The sequence below is a fragment of the Genypterus blacodes genome, unplaced genomic scaffold (genome assembly GCF_046128005.1).
Source record: "Genypterus blacodes isolate CSIRO-AG114 ecotype Tasmania unplaced genomic scaffold, CSIRO-AGI_Gbla_v1 ptg000052l_1, whole genome shotgun sequence".
In the NCBI taxonomy this organism is placed as follows: Eukaryota; Metazoa; Chordata; class Actinopteri; order Ophidiiformes; family Ophidiidae; genus Genypterus; species Genypterus blacodes.
This window is the reverse complement of record NW_027466864.1, coordinates 1,670,265-1,684,562: the sequence shown is the minus strand read 5'-3', so window position 1 is coordinate 1,684,562 and position 14,298 is coordinate 1,670,265. Positions and strand designations below refer to the sequence as shown.

Below are 14,298 nucleotides of genomic sequence, written 5' to 3'. Positions count from 1 at the left end.
CGAGACACACCGAGTAGTTGTCTTTTTTAGCTGTCATGTTTGAGTTCTTGTCACTCCAGTCAAAGTTGACCTCCTCCTCTTCCTTGTCATTTAACCACATCAGCTCCTTGGTGGCGGCAGTGACGAAGCCGTGAAGTGATTCCAAGTTCCTTAAGCGGGACTTGGAAGAGTTCTGAGGGGACAAAAAGACACAGATTGTAGCACTTCTGTCACTGTCATTTATAACCACTCAATATCTGTCATTTCATTTTAAATCTTTAAAACACTCAAGAATAAGTTTCCAGAGAATCTCAATATAGCCCAAAGTATAATAATGTATATGTCATTTACCAGTAGCTTGCCATACAGAAGGTCCAGTTTACCCAGGTATTCTCTGTATGTGCTCCTGCTGACAGGAGACAGCTGACCCTGAAGAAGTGACCAGAGAAGAATACAACATTTTTTTAATGAATTAAGCACTCACTTGAAAAAATCATTCTTTTAAAATCAATAGATCAAACATCATCAACTTCATCCAATAACTCAAATCGCCCAATCTTACCTCGTCAGTTTTGGCTCGTTCAATCTTGGTCCGAAAGTCCTCCACAGTTTGATGCAGGCCCCTGTGGCTGCCCAGCTGCGACTCCACAGCGGGCAGATCAGAGCCCCACTCAGCTGCATCGATCCGACGCTGGTTCTCCTCCACCCAGGCCAACAGATCTTGGACATAGCGCAGGGTTACGTCATCCAGCTCTGGCCGCAGTTTGGTGGCCGACTGGCGCAGAGCTTGGGTAGTGGTGACCTGGGTAGTTGTCACAGTCGATTTCAGGCGAAGGTTCCAATCGCTGCGCACGTTCACCAGACGCTCATGTAGATGGAAAACCCTGTGGGGATGAAAAACACAGTTTAGATGTTTTTTAGCACAGAAATGCCTTGATTGAAGTAAATTGGATATATTTTGTATTGAGATCTATACTTGTCTCTTCAACTTGTCTTTTATTTGAACTCTTGTAACAAAATGGATCATATCAAAAGTGGATCACAAGTTCATTTGAGAGCATTACGTCAGACCCACCTGCGATACATCTGTTCAGCCTGAGGGTGGCGCCCATCCTTAAGAAGTTGCACATCATTGAAGAGCAGGCGAATCACGCCCTCTGCGTTGTCCAGCTCCTGGGACACTTCTGCTGTGTGCTGAGCTGGTTTCCCTGCATTCAGCAGACGAATGTCCTGAAGGAATGAAAACAAAGCTTAGGATCAGGCACAGTGATTTAGGTAGTGATTGAAGTATGGCAAGGCAGAGATCTGTTTGTCTGAGCTTTTACAGTGCACGTGGCAGTTATTTATGATCAAATGGAGGGACGGTACGTTTTAATTCTTTCATGAACATCTGATTAGAAGGAAATTGAACTAATTGGTGCAGAAAGAGGCTGGAAACTGTGTGTGCTTTGTTTTCTAAATGAGACTGTGTGGCTGCTATCTGCCAATTCAACACTCAAAAAACCTTGTTGTCCAGCATCCTGCTGAATTTGAAAGAATAAATCTAATAATAAGACTCACCGACTGCAGCATGGACTCCAGATGGCTCAGCTGGTCATCACATGTTCCAGACTCCATCTGGACTTTCTGGACAACCCTCTGGAGCCTCTCGAGTCTAGATCAGAAAAGATCAGATATGATTTTAATAATCCAAAAGTGCATAGTTGCAGCTGCATAGACTGCAAGAGGAGATTCATGCACATAAATGCAGGGTAGGTAAAATAGCTCACAATAATTAAAGCAGATCTGACGGATATTTAAACAATCGGGTACACAAATGTTATGTAACGAGATTATATAATTGATCTAGTTAATAACACACTGTAGATCAAAATACAGAACACGTATTTTGGAATCCCAGAACATGTATCAACTAGGAAATGCACAGTAGGAGCAGTTTTTATAAGCTTATTATTTCTTAATGCCAGCACCCACACAATCACATCATCAGGAGTCAAAGCTTACAAAACAATGTTACATGAATTCAATCAATCTAAAACTACTCAATCTATAAGTACTCCCATGTATGAGGAGCTCACAAATGCCATGTCATCACTCTGCAAACAGAAATCACAGAGCCAGTCTGTTCTCACGCTCTCGTTGTTTCTCCAGTATATTCTCTTCCACGTAGCCACACAGAAAGAGACACAAATGTCTCTATTTTCTGACAAATATGTCCAATCTGCTTGTTCATTCATTCCACAAGTCAGCACTATAAACAAGGCTCAGACTGCTAGATGACCAGAGCATCTCATGACATGGACCAGCCTATTCCCAGGCTTGATGCAACAACACAACACACAGGATGGTGCAATGCCTCAACATCCCATTTTAAACAATCTAATCTCTCTGATCTATTTGTGACAGATAAATACATCATTAAGATTCAATTGCTAACCCTAAAAACAGTCAACTCGGCTCTAAGAACTCAACAGGATAATGATTATGTAAATAATGTACATTACATTTGGACAGCAAAGATGAAATGCAACTGCAATATTTCCATAAGCTCCTCTTGAATATATAGCATTCATGATGTTGCAAAGTCAACAGCCTCAATTTCCTAAATGAATATAAGCCCAGAAAGTCTGACAGTTCCAGTTACAAGACAGAGCAATAATATAGAGTTGGATTTACTTCATATTTCTTTTTGCCATTTTCACTGGGAAACAGTTCAGATTTAGTTTGGCTGACAAACAGCAGATAACTGGCTTTGTAGATTGAAAATTAATTGGACTTTTCTCAGTGAGTGTCTGTCACTCTGTGGGTGTTGCCAGCTCAGGCATGGTACCACTGGCCAATCACAACAGAGGAAGGCTTTACTAGTTATTTGTATTACTAGTTTATCTAGCAGGGACAATGCACAAATCATATATTGCGCCTGGAGGCAGTTATTAAATACATCACACGAAAGAGACAGCAGCTGAAAGGGCCTGAGTGCACACACAGCACGACATGCGCTTTTGAGCATTAAGGCTTTGCAAACATTTCATTCTGTTTTTTGAAAGACCAGAGGAAAGAATTATCATTGTAGTGATTCGCTCACCTTTCAAACTCTATCCTGAGCAGACGCTCTCTTTCCAGAATGGCCACATGTAGGCGACCCCATTCTTTCTCCACATCAATGGGGTGGTATCCAGGAGGGACTTTCACGTGACCAGCTTGCACTGCACTCTGTTGGAAGGAGCGAGGGACAATGTGTAAGTCACAATTGCAAAGTCTGGAACCAGAGTAGAATAATAACTCAGGTTTATCTTGCCTCAAAGGACTGGAAGATGTGTCTGGATCGATTCTTGTCAGACTCCTTCCCTGGCAGCTCTGTCTCCTTGAACCTCAAGAACTGCCGCCACAGGACCTTCAAATAAATAAAAGATTAACATTTAAAAGACTTTAAATTTCACATTAAATTGATTTGCAATGACTTTTTGCTGAGTGTAAAAACTATTAAGCTGTCAAATCTGCAAACTTTCCGTGACTTTATTTTTGTAAATGACATCATTTTGCTTCTTTCCCATGGAGATGTTATGTAACCAACATCACAAGCAGTTTAATTAAATTCAAATCCCAATTTCCTCATTAGGGTGAGAACATTATGTTGACACACTGTAAACAATAGCTTGTAATCCTCTGCGGGAGGATTTGTGCTTTCCCATGACAAGTGTTACCTAAACTGTACCCATAATATAACAAGCCAAATAGAGTAATTGTCTGCATTACTGGATCACTTTATCTCTAAGAGTGTGTTTAGAGATAAACTTCTGCTTTTGGAGATAATTGCTTATTGATTATTTTTGCTTCAAAGAGATTTATGGAAAACACTGTAGTCACGCAATGCTTTTGTTCTGAAGCTGCTGGGGAGCGGCAGGGGTGAAGATTCTGCTGTGGATTAGGTTCTTATTTGTCTTTTGGCTGCACTTTCTCAACACTAGTGCAGCTCCACCTTCAGCAAAACACTGCCTGTGGACACAATTCACTCTATGCAGCCGCAGCCAGACGTTACGTAATGTTCCTTTGAACAACGATGGATGATCTCCAAAACATCTTTTTGATTATTTTGTCTATTCATATGACTCTTTTCATGGAGAGCAATGAGAAAGACACATATTTTTGACACAAGGGTCCCTTTATAAAAACAAAATAACAAATCCTTCCCTAGAGCCAGAATACCACGCTATCCACTCACCTCTATCTCCTCATAGCTGGCGGGGAATTTCCTCTCCTCAAAGATCATGACATGGTGGCGGATCCACTGGAGCAGGACGGTCACCAGCTCGTAGTACTCCTGCCAGCGCAGCTCCAGCTCCTGAAGCAAACATCGGCAGAAAGAGATAGCTGGGAGTCCCACAAAAACAGACAGGAGGGCTCTTCTCCCGTGTCTCCATGCTGGATCGCTATCACACCGCACTAAACTCAATTAATTAAGCCTGAACAACGGCAGTCTTGTGCTTCCCATAACAGGGACTTAAGGTCAATATCAGGACTTAAGGATTTAGAGTTAAGGTTGAAAGTCCAGTGAAGAAAATACACAGCTGTAACACCCTATCTCACATGTGCCTCTGGCCTAACAAGAGTAAACACCACTGGTTGTTAATTTGATGCGATACTTGGTTTCACAAGACTTCTATTCCTCCCTCAAACTTGGAGAAGTAGCAAAAAAACATAGAAGGTTTGGTTAAATCTGTGTCTGGGAACCAAGAATGAGGAGATGAAGGATTCTGCTCACGTTAGTTGCGCCGCCAACGCGAGGCATGACATCATACAAGGATGACACATAGGTGATGATGGATTTCTCATCAGGGTGTGCAACATCAACATCTGGAAGGATACAGTAAAATCAAATTAGATGCTAATTTGTTATTATATGGTGCAAATTAATAATGACATTGATAATGGTGGAAGCTACAGTCTCTGCAGTCAGATTCAAGCTAAAGCTCATCAGGGCCGGATTTACCCTCAGGGTCCAGAAGGCGAGTGACCCCCAGGTCTCTCTCAGCCAAACCAAACGCCTGTTCCAGGTTCTCCAGGTTGGTCTGTCTGTACACTTTGCTCATGTCAACGAGTCTGGGACTAGGGGAACACAAACATGGACATCACATTACTAACACAGTCCCAATAATCGTGGTAGAGAACATTGGCAATAACTTGTAAAATACTGAGAGAAGACATATGGAGTATTGAGAGTAGTTTGATCTATAAGGACACAAGTACAGGGTAAAATCATGACCTTAGCACAATAATGTTCTTTCTGGCCTTTTGGTCGAAAATGAGTCCAGCACATACACAAAGTCAGAAGGATGCAGTTTGATCTTTTGGAGTTATTTTTGAATTTTGAAAAATTTACAGGTTAAATATTTCAAAAAAGTCAATTTACATAAAGTTAGTGGTAAGCAAGCCAGTGTGGCCATGAAAACGCCCTGCATCTAATAAAAAGACAAGAAAAAAGTAATCTGTTATCACCAGTTTGATAGTGATGTCATTGGATGAGATTGGGTTTACAGAAAAAATTGTGTTTTGCAATATAACATAAACTTTAAAGTTTTTTTCACAGAATAGCCATAAAGCTGCAGTGTAAAAGAGCAGTGAGTGTTTTCAATACATAATGAATTATGTCAGAAATCAAAATGAAATCTAGATGTGTACGGGCTGGTTCATTAGATGGTTTGACACCAATAGGCATTCTATCAGATAAGTTTGAATTGTGCCTTTCGCCCATGGCTACATGCTATAAAAGGCCCTGCCTGCACTGTGCCTGGAAGAGCACCTGCCCTTTTCTCCTCTGGGTATTTAATCCCCTTTGACAGGTCTTAAAGCAGCTACTCCTGGTATGTAATTTATAGAGCAGCCAAAAAAGTTGAAGCCAACGCATTTTTGAATCAATAGTCAAACACAGGTCGACTTCCAGAATAGAGTTAGGAGTGCAGAGCAAGATAGAGTCAAATGTATCACAGAGCCTCCTTTCTCATCGATACATACACACCTGAGAAAAATTGACAACATTTCCCAACAGACACAATTAGATTTTGAGTGCATCACCAAATCTACAGATCCCCAACTTTGATTATAAGAAACAAAGTATGTTCACAAAGTAAGCACAGCAGCAGATCCATACAGTTCTCTGGAGGGTAGAGATGAATGGCCACCATAGCTGTATCCAGAAACAGGCAAGGGATCCACACAACGACCTTCACGTGCAGAAAACTGCCTCACTGGCCTGGAGGATCTGTAGACGCTTTGCTCTTCTCTCCCATGAAAGCTCTGAGACCTCCATCCATGGCCCAGTTCGTCACTACTGGACCGGGTCCCTGAGCTTTGTGAACCTTGCCCTGAGTCCCAGGAGGATCCCTCTGATGGGATATCCTCGCACAGCATAACCACCCGGTCGTCCACATCACTGACAGATCTTGAAACCTTGCTGGCAAAGCGGATGCTCCCCTTCTTCAGCTTTAACTTCTTCTTCATGCCAAGCATCTTTAAGTAACTCTCAGGAATTCCCCTTCCAGAAGCAAGTCAAAATGTTGTTTGTTGGCTGCACAGCCTGTGCTAACAAAACCTCTTGTATAGTTGCATGTGATTATAGCTTTCTGTGGTCCCAGGTCTCCATCATCATCCTTCTGCAGGTCTGAGCGGTTGCTGAAATGAAAATGCCTCCTAGTGGTGTAACCAAATCACTGCTCTCAATCCATTTAGCTTTCTAAATGTAAACCTGCGTTTGAAATGTACTTGGTAAATCCAAATCCTCAGACGATTTTGAGCTCTCGAGAGGAAAACATCCTGCACTAGGTCTCCCCGAATAATGGCCACCAAAGAAACTATGCAGATAGCAGGGAGGGTGCTACTGCAACGCCCACACACCACACCCATGGTCTTTACAAAGGGCAGGTATTAAAACAGCCTTGGGTGCAATAAAGAGTCAGCTCACCCTCCGTAAAAGAGAAAGCTGCAGGTACATGTTCATGTTTAAGGAGATTTGGGCCTGCGGGAAGTTCTTTTTTTCAATTCATAATCACAGCAACATCTGCATATCATTGGGCATTTAACTGCCTACCAAGCTAAACTGATTCCAATCCAATTTCTTTGTTAGACGCTCTTAAAAGGAAATCAACCATTCCAAATCCTTTTAATTTCCCAAAACCAACTCTCAAAGGACACTGACAAAATCTAGTCGTTTAGTATATTTGTTGTGGAATAGCAGTTTTAACTTATTATATCTAATAGAGGAATTATCGCTGAAAAAGGGAAGAAAGAACCAGAGAGCGCCCAATGACTGATGACCAACGCCTGACAGTGGTATGCTGAGCCTGAGGCTCTGAAAAGTTCATGCACATTTAATTTACATTTCTTGAAAGCTGTAGGAGACCTGTGCTGTCAGGTACAGCAACTTTAAGATAAGTCAAAGTCATGCTAAAATGAGGATATGTCAAAAACATGTCAAGCTTAAATCAAACCAAGAATGTGCACGGGAGGTTATTTTTCTATGCAATTCCAGCTGTGCTTAAGATGTTTTGCACTGTTTTTGGACCTCTAATCAATCTTGTCTTTGCTGTAAGTAGTATGGTGAAATTTGATAATTTGCATAATGCACTGTACTTTGATACGTGAAGGTTTGCCAAGATCACACTGCTACAATGCACTCAATACCTCACACAGATGGTGATGTGTTATGACAGGCTGGCATCACTGCTTATTGAATAACAGAGGAGCAACAATGAAGCCTTGTACCTTTCAAACAATAAGTATAACACATTTGATTCATGTATACAGTATGTGTCCTGAGCTGTTTCCATAATCTGGACATGTTGAACCGGCAAGAGACCACAAAGCAGAGAAATTCTATAAATCCATTTGACCTTGGGGACATCCACGCAACATTTCATTGAATAGTTACATAATGTCTTTATGAACTGAAGTCAAATGTTGATGGACGCATCGTTGCAACAGGGATGGTTTAAAATAATTACTTGACAATAAATTGATTACTCACTGGTGTTTGTGTATGACAGCGTTGAAGAGCTTGCCGTCCCTCCAGCTGGTGGTGAAGTTGTCACAGCGGATGCCCTGATAGCCATCGGTCATCCTCTGGGACCAGAGCAGCAGCTTCTCCTTGGCTGTCATGTCCTCTGACTGGCCATTCACCTGAATATCTGAGATCTGCGATACCACGGACAAAGAAAATATTAACCACGAGGAAGATGGAAGTGTTTTGCATTGTGGAATTAATCATTAGTAGTAACCAAAACCTGAAATTTGACATCCCGCAAACCATCCCGGGTTGATTTTAAAAGGAAAGTTAAGGTAGAAAAAGATGGGGGGAAAAAGGAGGTGAACATAAGTATATAATTATCCACATAATTCCCTTAATTATGGCAGACGGTTGGACTTGGCTCACAGAATGGAGGAGCACTTCTGTCAGGTCTACTGTAGGGAAATGCTGCTCACAGTGTGTGTTCTTTTGGGGAGATTGTGGATAAGACAGGTGAGCCATAGACAGCAGATCTTCCTTTGTGTGTGTGTCCAGTGAATGACAATGTGTCCATCCATGTGTGACCACTCAAACTCTCCACTTCTAATTACCCTGAAAACTACCTTCACCTACCCAGATACCTCTAATCCAAGTTCAACAAAACCATCAACTAACAATCAGATTTTCCTTAGATCAAGTGATAATCCAGGGGAAATTATCTTAATATGAGTAAAAATGAAGTATCTCTTAAAAGCTTTACTCTTCCTTTTGATTCGCCTCTATGACTCATCAGCAACCACAACCCAGCTGCTGTTTTCCATCTATTCTACGAAGTACAAAGACGCCACATCTCATCCGCTAATCTGTGGGAACCAGGAGGGCACAAAAGAAGCGTTACCATCTCACTTCACCAAAAACACAAAACTCAAGCTTGTATGCAACATGAGCTTGGATCACTGGATGGTAGCAGGTGTGGCCCTCATGCAAAGGGATTTCAGATTTGGCACAGACCGGGACAGGAATAGGATCGGCAGGATGGATAACTGGGATATGACTGTGAGTCTAGGATGTCAGCCAGTTGTTCTACAGCCCTGACACGCCCTCCCCTTGGGAAGCAAGGAGAGTCTGATTCACACACACACACCCTTGATGTGTTTTATTTCTTCTATGAATTAGCTGTAGCCCCGTGTTTTATATGAGTTAGCATGATTTACTAAGAAAACGGTTAGAAAAGAATTTCACAAGAGGATGATTTGATTAGAAGAGCAGAATCCATTGATTGTAGTCCAAGGCGATGGGAAGTGGCAGCTGACAGGTGTAGATCCCAGAGTCAGAGGTATAAAGCTATAATAAAACACAAAACTGACAGTGCAGGAGACCTGGAAGTGGAGGATGATGGTCCATATTAACCCCAGCGTCAACTTGGGGTTCCCATCTGCTATGTCATCGTTTCTGATGTTAACCAGCTTGACCTGGAGAAACAAAACAAACCGTGGTTATGGATCATTTGTCACTTTAATTGGCCGAATACACACATGTGCAGTCCAAGGAGCTGGAGGATTTATTGTATCCTACCTGCCGGTGTTTGAGGAAGTCCAGTGCTATCTGTACATTCTGCAGTTTGTGGAACCGCATGCGTCCTTTCTCCCTGGGCTGAGGAGGACAGAGAGGAGATGAAGAAGTGTTTACACTTTGGACTGACACCAGTATCAGAGAGGATCGTTCTGTTGTACTCAAAGTGGTCAAGATTGGATGGCATCCAATAAACACGGGAAAATGAACGAATGAACAAATGAATGTATGGGAAAAGGAAAATGACGTGCGGATGACTGGTGAATCTCAGATCTTTCCACCAATGAAGGAAAGAAGAAGTAAGAAGTTTAGTTTCATACAGTGCTGTCACAGATACAGGAAATTCAAATATGTTGCTGCATTCTTTGGCTCAGTTCTGTTCTTCACCAACATCACACAAAGCAGGAAATCAAAAATACTGACAATAATAAAGCAAATTCAAATACGTGGTTTGGTTTTTATTAAATCCCTGGTTCTGAAACTGTGGCCCAAGTACCACCGATGGTACTGGAAGTGCCCTCTGTTCGTATGCCACATGAACTGGACATTTCTGCAGAGAATCATATTTTCCTTTAATTAAGAATTTTGCTTTATATAGAGTTTGTTGTTTTTGATGATTTGTGGGACCTGGTTCATAAGGTTTGAAAACTACTGAGAACTCATCTGAAATACAGAACAAAAGACCCAAGCTAATTTTGCAAACATATACAACATACAAAAACATATTTCATCAGTGTAATGCTTGTGACTGACTATAGTCACAAGAATCAAGGTCCCACAAGAATCAGCAGTGCCTATTGAAAACTGTCATATCCAGCAGCTACATGGTAACAGCAAGCCCATAAATGAGAAAACGATGAAAAATGAAAATGAAAAAAGCCAACAAAATATGTAGCCATGAAAAGGAGATCTGCCCACCATGCACAGTGAAGTCATGGGGAAAGCATGGACCAATAAAAGATGGGATCATAACAAGGTGCCTAACGTAATTATAGACCCACTCACCAACCGAACACTCCTGACCATGTCTCTCTCCCTCGGCTAGCCCCAGCAAGGGCAGTGCAAAGAGAGGAGGCGAAGGCCAGGCGGCAAAGATGGACACACAGAGAGGAAAAGGTTTGAGAAGGCAAACGGGAGGTGAGAGGAGGAAGAGTGGGTGGAAGGGGAGTAGAGAAGAAGAAGAACTGTGGATCAGATAGAGGTACAGCTCACTCACACGCAGAGGCCAAAGTGAGGTTAATGTGTTAAGTCTATGAAAGCATTAAGGAGATGAGCAGAGCTGGAGCTGGTGGAGGGAGCGATGAACCACAGCAGAAGCTTCTGTACAGATCTGAGCCCCAGAGTGTTAAACACACTGCAGCAGCCAAACTGCTGACATAAAATGAAATCTGATGTGTAAGTATTAAAGAGGACATGTTGTGCTTTTTGATACATGCCCTCATTTGGTGTAATATAGTCAGGAGTATGTTGAACTTTCCCCTAATTTGCTAAACCTGATATTGCAACCAGTGACACAAACCCAAGGGGCCCATGGAGCTTCAGTTTTGATTACTCATTTATTTCTGTGGCTTTGTGAATTTACACACCTGGTTAAGCACATACACAAAGGGAGTGTTTGGCTGTAGGCTATATTCCATGGAGTGGTTTACTCCAACACATTGGTTCAATCAATGTGTTTTCTTTCATATTAAAACATTCCAAAGATTTATGAATATACCATGGAAATCTGCACATTATGGCCCCTTTAAAGAGGCAGAACAACAAGATAGAACTCCATTTTAAGTTGTCAAAAAAGCAAATGGCTATTTAGCTGTTATGGAGACTCAAGAGTCACCAGATTCACTTAATGGGCCTTAACACAATAAAGTTCACCTCGGGTTAAACCTTTAAGTAACAAAGGCTGAGACTGGTTAAAATGTGTTGCCACAGGGACGTTATTCTGGTCTTATCTAGTGCTCCTTCAAGTGTAACTAGTCAGGATTAGGTTAGAGTTCGGAGGATGCAGGATGGTTAGGGTATCAGAGGTAGAGCTTAGTCCCGTATGCCACTTCGGGGGTGGGGTTAAAGGTCAATCGTCAGGCCTACTCACCAGTGTATCCCCTGAGAGGACTTCCAACAGAGAGATCAGGTTGTGTCCATCTCTTAGGTCTTCATACAGGTCTGACACATGACGCTGTGACTGCAGGGAGCAAAGGGAAGAATTATTTTAGTATGCAGTCAAAACATAAATATCATAAACCAGACACATCTGCTATTTTATAACCATTATGTGGGTAATGTATCAGCTGAATACTGATATTCTGGAACCGTTGCTGCAGACTGGATCAGTACAGCCATGGTGCTTCGAAGTAGGTCAACAAGGTAACACAATTTTAAAATTGATGTCAAAATGTGTGGTGCAGAGATTTGAGATGGAAGTTACACAAAGGGGTAACAAATGACGACCCTGTTCCTGAAACTGGCACCCTGCTGGAGTTATCCAAACATTCTACAGCGCTTTCAGCTTTCTGTACAGTTCTACACAGGTCAGGAATGCATAGCCGTAAGCAGCCAAGCCTCATACCTACTCCAAATGCCAACTGGCACCTGGCAGCAAGAACAACCAATAGAGGAGATTCCATATAAAAAAACAGATTCGTGAGGGCAAACAAAGATGTGCACACAAAAATCAAACAATGGTGATCCTGTACTCAGCTACAGACACACAGAAAGACTAAATTAAGATAGTGGATCTATATAGTGAATTAACACACGCATGCATGTAAATTCCTAATAGATTGTTGTTTGGCTGCAAACATACACTAAAACACATGACAAAGAGGGAGGGAAGGTGTGAACTTAGGGAGGGATTGAGGGTATGCAGTCTCCATGCAAGTCAGATAGAGAGCATCCAAACAAAGAGCTGTGCTAAATAGAGTACCTACCTCTACCCTCCGGTGCTGGAGAATGAGGGATAAGTAATGAGGAAACAAGAGTAGATGGATGAGTAATAAAAATAAGAAGCGTAAACAAGACAATGGCAAAGATTAATAATGATTACATGAAAAGTGATGTTAGAATCAAATGGTAATTTAGAAGATTTAACGGGAAACAAGGCAGTTTTTTGACACAGAAAGATAAATCAGAATAGTTAAAACTCGTCATTTATTAGTTTCATGTCGACTTAAGCCTTTGTGAGTAATTTGAGAAAAAAATGTCTCAGCCCTAAATTGGAATGAAAGCATATTTTTCTTGCAAGTCGCAACAGTGGCTGATTTATGTTGGCAAGAGTTTGAACAGTCATCCAACATTACATACTCAAGCCAGAGCAAGGATGAACATGTAGACCAGAGTAACCAAATTTATGGCCACTAGGGAGCACTGTCCACACACTGAAAATTATTTTCCTTTCTACATTTAAAAAAGGTGCTAAACTGATTTACATGCATGAAATACTGAAAAACACACAGAGATACTCCACATGACATATGACTGCTCATTTCCACTGTTCAGATGAGACATTTGTGATTTTTAAATAGCTAATTACATCATATCTACAGCATCCATCACCACGTCTCAATTACTTTGTACTGAAAAGGTGGTTCAGCTCGACGGGGTTATGTGTGTTGAAAGGTTATATTACACTACAAATTACTCTCTCCAAGCAATCAAGAGCTACTTGGCATGTTTGTGAATATTTTCAATGTGAAAATCATTAGTGAATGGAGTTGACAGCACATCATCATCCTCACTCCTTCACACATGTGTGATCTGCTCTCTGGAACCAAACCACTTCACATGCCTCACATCTGACATAATCCTTATATCATCCAAACATCGAGTGTGGCCCTTTCATTGATAACCAAAGATATCTTCCCATTTGATTCAACTGATTAACAGCAGTTGTAGGGTTTAATCCTTTTATGTGAATATGTTGGAAAACTGATTTTGGTTCTATAACCAGCTTGAAAAGTCCACTGTGTCAGACAATATAAAAAGATTTACAGGCCGGGGGAAAGCCACTCAAAGTATCTTTACAGCTCCTCATAGCTCCACCCGACCTACCGTCTGCCCCTGTCAGCCAACCATTAAGCCAGTTAATCAGTTTAACATCGGTCCAACCGGCAGCAGGCACGCAACAAATGCTGTTAACAATTTCCCACTGAATAAGAGTTTTTCAATAAACAAAAGGTGATGCTATGTTATTTCTATTCATTCTTGCATGCTTCATTCTTGTTGACTATGGACTTTTCTATCTACACATAAAGCAGCTAATGGATGAATGAGTCGCACAAAAAAACGTAATCGAAAACATTGGAGTCAAAATGGAGGGTCGAAAGGTTGCATCTTTTCTGTCCAACCTTCAACAACACTCTAGCTGATTTCAATGATCAGATTTCCATCAGAAGAGCGAATCAGTGAAGTCAGCTGGGTGAAGGATGTCATTGAACTGAAAACAATACAACCACCATCATTTCCTAAAACCTCTGTAAGAGATTGTTCTGTCGAAAAATGACTGAAACTGTTTCAGATAGCTTTTCTTTCTCAACATGCAGATCCATCATCCCCTCAGAGGAAATTTACAGCACGTCCAACCGGTGAGTGTTATAATGACACCACATTATGTAACTCTTGGTAAGTTTTCCTGCAGGCTGGGATTGTAAAAGTGTGAGGCAGCTTGGTGAAGCTTGAAATTACATCTTTTGAAAGAACATCAAATCTTCAATGCTTGCATTTTGTAGGTTATATTTACACCGAATATGATACCA

The 14,298-nt window shown here is 41.5% G+C and overlaps 1 protein-coding gene across 11 annotated transcripts in view; it reads right to left on the bottom strand.

The window, feature by feature from the left end:
* LOC143000832 (plectin-like) overlaps positions 1-14,298 on the bottom strand; it is a 106,233-nt gene that overhangs the window by 19,774 nt on the left and 72,161 nt on the right. For 7 of the 11 annotated variants that reach the window (XM_076150271.1, XM_076150275.1, XM_076150276.1 and 4 more), the window contains 14 exons: positions 11,640-11,729; positions 9,554-9,631; positions 9,346-9,450; positions 8,000-8,166; positions 4,970-5,085; positions 4,742-4,833; positions 4,202-4,321; positions 3,278-3,373; positions 3,065-3,192; positions 1,540-1,633; positions 1,055-1,209; positions 542-863; positions 331-408; positions 11-172 (listed from right to left, as the gene is read on the bottom strand). In XM_076150271.1, coding sequence (XP_076006386.1) covers positions 11-172; positions 331-408; positions 542-863; positions 1,055-1,209; positions 1,540-1,633; positions 3,065-3,192; positions 3,278-3,373; positions 4,202-4,321; positions 4,742-4,833; positions 4,970-5,085; positions 8,000-8,166; positions 9,346-9,450; positions 9,554-9,631; positions 11,640-11,729 — 1,803 coding nt within the window. The remainder of the gene's footprint in view (positions 1-10; positions 173-330; positions 409-541; positions 864-1,054; positions 1,210-1,539; positions 1,634-3,064; positions 3,193-3,277; positions 3,374-4,201; positions 4,322-4,741; positions 4,834-4,969; positions 5,086-7,999; positions 8,167-9,345; positions 9,451-9,553; positions 9,632-11,639; positions 11,730-14,298) is intronic. The other 4 variants (XM_076150272.1, XM_076150277.1, XM_076150268.1 and 1 more) reach the window with 1 other exon arrangement.